We start from the raw sequence: 7,328 nt of genomic DNA on the forward strand, positions 1-7,328 counted from the left end.
TCGTGGATTTAAAAGGATGTATTGGTATAATGGAGAAAACTCCCTCAAGTCTACTTAACAGCAATCCAATGTGTTTAAATCCATGAGGGATGAGGAAGTAATTGCACCCCTCTGGCAGAGGGGATTGTGGGGACTACAGCCAGTGGATATATACACAGTGGGGCGGCAGGGTAGCCTAGTGGTTAGAGTGGAGGGGCGGCAGGGTAGCCTAGTGGTTAGAGTGGAGGGGCGGCAGGGTAGCCTAGTGGTTAGAGTGGAGGGGCGGCAGGGTAGCCTAGTGGTTAGAGTGGAGGGGCGGCAGGGTAGCCTAGTGGTTAGAGTGGGAGGGGCGGCAGGGTAGCCTAGTGGTTAGAGTGGATGGGCTGCAGGGTGGCCTAGTGGTTAGAGTGGAGGGCGGCAGGGTAGCCTAGTGGTTAGAGGGGAGGGGCGGCAGGGTAGCCTAGTGGTTAGAGCGGAGGGGCGGGGCAGGGTGGCCTAGTGGTTAGAGCGGAGGGGCGGCAGGGTAGCCTAGTGGTTAGAGCGGAGGGGCGGCAGGGTAGCCTAGTGTTAGAGCGGAGGGGCGGCAGGGTGGCCTAGTGGTTAGAGTGGAGGGGCGGCAGGGTAGCCTAGTGGTTAGAGTGGAGGGGCGGCAGGGTAGCCTAGTGGTTAGAGTGGAGGGGAGGCAGGGTAGCCTAGTGGTTAGAGTGGAGGGGCGGCAGGGTAGCCTAGTGGTTAGAGTGGAGGGGCGGCAGGGTAGCCTAGTGGTTAGAGTGGAGGGGCGGCAGGGTAGCCTAGTGGTTAGAGTGGAGGGGCGGCAGGGTAGCCTAGTGGTTAGGTGGAGGGGGCGGCAGGTTAGCCTAGTGGTTAGGAGTGGAGGGGCGGCAGGGTAGCCTAGTGGTTAGAGTGGAGGGGCGGCAGGGTATCCTAGTGGTTAGAGTGGAGGGGAGGCAGGGTAGCCTAGTGGTTAGAGTGGAGGGGCGGCAGGGTAGCCTAGTGGTTAGAGTGGAGGGGCGGCAGGGTAGCCTAGTGGTTAGAGTGGAGGGGCGGCAGGGTAGCCTAGTGGTTAGAGTGGAGGGGCGGCAGGGTAGCCTAGTGGTTAGAGTGGAGGGGCGGGCAGGGTAGCCTAGTGGTTAGAGTGGAGGGGCGCGGCAGGGTAGCCTAGTGGTTAGAGTGGAGGGGCGGCAGGGTAGCCTAGTGGTTAGAGTGGAGGGGCGGCAGGGTAGCCTAGTGGTTAGAGTGGAGGGGCGGTAGGGTAGCCTAGTGGTTAGAGTGTAGAGGTGGCAGGGTAGCCTAGTGGTTAGAGTGGAGGGGCGGCAGGGTAGCCTAGTGGTTAGAGTGGAGGGGCGGCAGGGTAGCCTAGTGGTTAGAGTGGAGGGGCGGCAGGGTAGCCTAGTGGTTAGAGTGGAGGGGCGGCAGGGTAGCCTAGTGGTTAGAGTGGAGGGGCGGCAGGGTGGCCTAGTGGTTAGAGTGGAGGGGCGGCAGGGTGGCCTAGTGGTTAGAGTGTAGAGGCGGCAGGGTAGCCTAGTGGTTAGAGTGGAGGGGCGGCAGGGTAGCCTAGTGGTTAGAGTGGAGGGGCGGCAGGGTAGCCTAGTGGTTAGAGTGTAGAGGCGGCAGCGTAGCCTAGTGGTTAGAGTGGAAGGGCGGCAGGGTAGCCTAGTGGTTAGAGTGGAGGGGCGGCAGGGTAGCCTAGTGGTTAGAGTGGAGGGGCGGCAGGGTAGCCTAGTGGTTAGAGCGTTGGACCAGTAACCGAAAGGTTGCAAGTTCGAATCCCCGAGCTGACAAGGTACAAAATCTGTCGTTCTGCCCTTGAACAGTCAGTTAACCCACTGTTCCTAGGCCGTCATTGAAAATAAGAATTAGTTCTTAACTGACTTGCCTAGTTACATAAAGGTAAAATAAAATTTAAAAAAGTCAGGATTCTGGAAGTTGTCCTGGTAAAGCTAAGAGACTAAAACCACTTGACCCACTACGAGGTTGGGCAGTAGTTTGAAAACAAAGATACTACATTAACGTGAGCATCGCCATGACTGGTTAGATTGAAATAACAACCAAATACCTAATTGATGCTAATTGAACCTATGTTAACCTAATTGAACCTATGTTAACCTAATTGATTCTAATTGAACCTATGTTAACCTAATTGATGCTAATTGAACCTAAGTGATGCTAATTGAACCTATGTTAACCTAATTGATGCTAATTGAACCTATGTTAAGCTAATTGATGCTAATTGAACCTATGTTAACCTAATTGATGTAAGTCGATGCTATTTGAACCTATGTTAACCTAATTGATGCTAATTTAACCTATGTTAACCTAATTGATGTAAGTCGATGCTAATTGACCCTAATTGAATGACAAGCATCTCTCTCTCTCTGTCCCTGTGTCCCTACAGAGGTCAAGGTGTCAGCAGTAGCCTACCTTCCCCGAGGCCCCCTCTTGAAGAGAGGTGATACCGTCACCCTGCTCTGCAACGTATCCGTGGTAACCACCGGCCCTGCACAGGTGGCGGTCCAATGGCTGCAGAGGGCGGTCCTCCCGGCCCAGGAGGGTGGGGCTACAGCAGGGGGCGTGGTCATAGAGAAGGGTGGGGACAAGCCGTCAGTAGAGGAGAAGGGGAGGGTGTTAGCCTCTCTTACCTATGAGGGCCTGTCCAGGCCAAATAAGAACCACAGCTCTGAGGTGATTGGTTCAATTTATTTGGCAGTTTTAAAAAAAACACATGCAGTCAATATATACCTTTTTAAGAAAACTATCAAGGATAACACAATAAAGTATATTGAAGATTAAACAATTGTAATGACTAGTATGTGGTTGTCTTACCTACCTTATTTGAATGCACTGTATTTCTCTAGATAACACCGTCTGCTAAATAACTTCTGTTGTGGTCCTTTTTGGACTTACAGGTCAGTATGGACCGGGTGTCTCTAGGCACCTACAGGCTGAGGATCTTCTCTGCCCAGGACCAGGACCAGGGCCTGTTTGTCTGCCAGGCTGAGGTGTGGGGACAAGACCCCCGTGGAGGATGGTACAACACCAGGGCCAAGGCCCAGTCGGAGGGTGTCAGGGTCTACCTGTACGCCAGAGGTGAGTGTCACTGGGTCTGGGACTGCTAGCTGTTTTACATACAGCGAGCGGTGACGAATCACTGCAGTGGACACACTCAACATCAGTTCCTAATACAAAAGAGTGGCTCTGTGAATCACTGATAGTAGTCAGGAAGTGTCGGTCTCTTCTGTTTTCCCTCTCACTGTCTTTCGGAGGCTATTAGCCAACAGTTATTAGGTATCATAGATAGTCATCTTTGAAACATGGCTAACCTATACTGTCTAATACTGACATCCTGTCTAATACTCCCAATTTATGAGGAAAGCTAGTTGTTTTCCCGAACTTGACTAACTCATCCCTCCCTCCCTCCCTCCCTCCCTCCCTCCCTCCCTCCCTCCCTCCCTCCCTCCCTCCCTCCCTCCCTCCTCCCTCCCTCCCTCCCTCCCTCCCTCCCTCCCTCCCTCCCTCCCTCCCTCCCTCCCTCCCTCCCTCCCTCCCTCCCTCCCTCCCTCCCTCCCTCCCTCCCCTCTCTCCCTCCCCTCTCTCTCCTCTCTTCTCTCTGTCTGCAGCGGCCGACCTGCTCCTCATCCCCTTGGTTGTGGGCATGTCCTCTGCCTTGTTTGTGGGCGTGGTCATCATCGCCACGGTAACCTGTTGCTTCATGAATCGATTGGCTAGGCAGCGCTCCCCGAAATAGGAAGTAGGAAGTCACGACAACGTAGAAGTTCACTGAAGGGTGATCGACGAAGAGGTTAATTAAAAAAAAAGACCACAAAAAAAAATAAATAAAGAACTAGTGGACTTTAAAAAGTTTAAAAAAGAAATTGGAACTCTCAGACCTACACGATGTCCACATAGAGATTTAAATATACTATGTAACAAAGAGTCTAATCTGGGACGGTGACCAAGAGAAGACACCAGCACTACTGCTCCTACCTGTCATACAGACCTTTGATTGTTTCACATGGTACCAAACCATTTCCACTTGTTCATAATATGTTGCGTCCAGCTTGTTTCTGTTATATAAACTCACCGAATGAACCCATTTTTCAGACTTCCATAAGCAGACCTAACCAAACAGCTGGCTCTTACTCAGCACGGTTCCTACAACAATGATGGATGTGTATCTAGGCCAGCAACAGAACAGCTTGGTTTGGCTCAGTAGTGTACAAAGCCATTTAGGTGTTTGATATGTCAAAACCATCCGAAATGGACAATGCTCAGCTGTCTAGTGTTGAAGTAGGTCAAATAAAAAAATATTGACTTAGAAGAGACACTGATTAGTTATCCCTTTTGTTTTGGTTATTTCTTTTCCTTGGCAACCACCCTCTCAAAAGAGAGGGGTTTATATATTCATACAGCAGGGTGGCCTAGTGGTTAGAGTGGAGGGGCGGCAGGGTGGCCTAGTGGTTAGAGTGGAGGGGCGGCAGGGTGGCCTAGTGGTTAGAGTGGAGGGGCGGCAGGATGGCCTAGTGGTTAGAGTGGAGGGCGGCAGGGTGGCCTAGTGGTTAGAGTGGAGGGGCGGAAGGGTGGCCTAGTGGTTAGAGTGGAGGGGCGGCAGGGTGGCCTAGTGGTTAGAGTGGAGGGGCGGCAGGGTGGCCTAGTGGTTAGAGTGGAGGGCGGCAGGGTGGCCTAGTGGTTAGAGTGGAGGGGCGGAAGGGTGGCCTAGTGGTTAGAGTGGTGGGGCGGCAGGTTGGCCTAGTGGTTAGAGTGGAGGGGCGGCAGGGTGGCCTAGTGGTTAGAGTGGAGGGGCGCCAGGGTGGCCTAGTGGTTAGAGTGGAGGGGCGGCAGGGTGGCCTAGTGGTTAGAGTGGAGGGGCGGCAGGGTAGCCTAGTGGTTAGAGTGGAGGGGCGGCAGGGTGGCCTAGTGGTTAGAGTGGAGGGGCGGCAGGGTGGCCTAGTGGTTAGAGTGGAGGGGCGGCAGGGTAGCCTAGTGGTTAGAGTGGATGGGCGGCAGGGTAGCCTAGTGGTTAGAGTGGAGGGGCGGCAGGGTAGCCTAGTGGTTAGAGTGGAGGGGCGGCAGGGTAGCCTAGTGGTTAGAGTGGAGGGGCGGCAGGGTAGCCTAGTGGTTAGAGTGGAGGGGCGGCAGGGTAGCCTAGTGGTTAGAGTGTAGAGGCGGCAGCGTAGCCTAATGGTTAGAGTGGAGGGGCGGCAGGGTGGCCTAGTGGTTAGAGTGGAGGGGCGGCAGGGTGGCCTAGTGGTTAGAGTGGAGGGGCAGCAGGGTGGCCTAGTGGTTAGAGTGGAGGGGCGGCAGGGTAGCCTAGTGGTTAGAGTGGAGGGGCGGCAGGGTAGCCTAGTGGTTAGAGTGGATGGGCGGCAGGGTGGCCTAGTGGTTAGAGTGGATGGGCGGCAGGGTGGCCTAGTGGTTAGAGTGGAGGGGCGGCAGGGTAGCCTAGTGGTTAGAGTGGATGGGCTGCAGGGTGGCCTAGTGGTTAGAGTGGATGGGCGGCAGCGTAGCCTAGTGGTTAGAGCGTTGGACTAGTAACCGGAAGGTTGCAAGTTCAAATCCCCGAGCTGACAAGGTACAAATCTGTCGTTCTGCCCCCTGAACAGGCAGTTAACCCACTGTTCCTAGGCCGTCATTGAAAATAAGAATTTGTTCTTAACTGACTTGCCTAGTTAAATAAAGGTTACAATTATTATTTTTAATACGACGTTAGTGTTAAAGTTGTTTCTGTTACATTGTGTATGGGTTCGTAAGGCATGATTGTTAAATTATATATATGTGTTGCCCAACTCCGGTCCTCGAGTTACTCCAGCAGAACATGTTTTTATTTTTTTTGTCATAGCCCCAGACAAAAAAACCCTGATTCAACTTGTCAAGGGTTAGTTGACAGGTGGGCTTGTCCGGGTACTATTGAGCGTACTCAAGGACCGGAGTTGGACAACACTGTGATATATGATGGAAGATTTAATGCATGTTGAGGTAGCAAAGGTCTTACACTGCTACTACTACTAGCAACAGTCCCTCTAGTCTAAAGAAAAACCCATCTCGGAGTTAGACCGGTGTTTTATCGCTACGAAGTGAACAGTGCTACTGTGTAGAAACCGTAATGCTGTCAAATTAAATTGAGCACCAGAATTTTTTTAAATTCCACTTAAGGAACTGAATACCTAGACAGCTATATCAGGACAGGGAACTTAAAGTACACTTCCTGTATTCAATCAACAACTCTGTAAATACTGGGCTACACGAGTAAACAAAGCCATTGTTTGTATGAGCCTGATCCCAGATCTGTTTGGCTAATTCCTATTGTTTATCTATGGTGCCAAACATAAGTGTTGTCAAGATGGGACTAACAAGTCTAGGATCAGGTTAGGACACGGCCAGGGGATATTCTGATTCTGAGAAGGACAATAACAAACCATTCCATACAGTTCGCTAAACTGAGTAAAATAAAAAATAAAAAAATGTTATTACTGTATCTATTTTCGACATTTATGAAGAGAGTTAATATACGATAGTAAGCATCCATGCACTAAGCTGAAATCTGTGTGTTGTTGCGGTGTCAGAGAGATTCATTTTTTAATTTTTTTACTTCTAAAACATAAGATAAGACCCTACTTGAAATGCTGTGCTTGTCTGTGAGCTGAGCAGATGACTTTACCATTCAACGGCTGTCTGTTTGTTCTTAAAGCACTTGGACCAAAACTAGTCTCGCTTGGCAGACTCGTACAGTGGCTGTGGGAAAGAGACCAAAACTAGTCTCTCTTGGCAGACTCGTACAGTGGCTGTGGGAAAGAGACCAAAACTAGTCTCGCTTGGCAGACTCGTACAGTGGCTGTGGGAAAGAGACCAAAACTAGTCTCTCTTGGCAGACTCGTACAGCGGCTGTGGGAAAGAGACCAAAACTAGTCTCTCTTGGCAGACTCGTACAGTGGCTGTGGGAAAGAGACCAAAACTAGTCTCTCTTGGCAGACTCGTACAGTGGCTGTGGGAAAGAGACCAAAACTAGTCTCTCTTGGCAGACTCGTACAGTGGGAAAGAGACTAAAACTAGTCTCTCTTGGCAGACTCGTACAGTGGCTGTGGGAAAGAGACTAAAACTAGTCTCTCTTGGCAGACTCGTACAGTGGCTGTGGGAAAGAGACTAAAACTATTTCCCCTGGAACCATTCAAACGTGTTGAATAGTTACTGACTGTTGTTCAGTGTAAAGTCATGTTGCTGTTCTGTTCTCTTAGTGTAGTCTTTTTAAACCGTTTTGGCAATGGTTTATGGGTAATTCCTGATTGATTTATTTGGTTTAATTATTTCTTGTGTTTTGTTGGTCAAATTACGGGGAAAAAAAGCTAAGTATAAAA

At 50.9% G+C, this 7,328-nt stretch overlaps 1 protein-coding gene across 1 annotated transcript in view; it reads left to right on the plus strand.

Annotated features, from left to right (window-relative positions):
* Window positions 1-4,248, plus strand: part of igsf8 (immunoglobulin superfamily, member 8) — a gene marked incomplete in the record, with an annotated part of 6,892 nt that extends 2,644 nt beyond the window's left edge. Inside the window, 3 exon segments of the mRNA XM_031824614.1 lie at window positions 2,375-2,661; window positions 2,886-3,066; window positions 3,597-4,248. Coding sequence (XP_031680474.1) covers window positions 2,375-2,661; window positions 2,886-3,066; window positions 3,597-3,724 — 596 coding nt within the window.
* Between the last annotated feature and the right edge of the window lie 3,080 nt (window positions 4,249-7,328).

This window comes from Oncorhynchus kisutch, linkage group LG1 (assembly GCF_002021735.2).
Source record: "Oncorhynchus kisutch isolate 150728-3 linkage group LG1, Okis_V2, whole genome shotgun sequence".
NCBI classification, from domain to species: domain Eukaryota; kingdom Metazoa; phylum Chordata; class Actinopteri; order Salmoniformes; family Salmonidae; genus Oncorhynchus; species Oncorhynchus kisutch.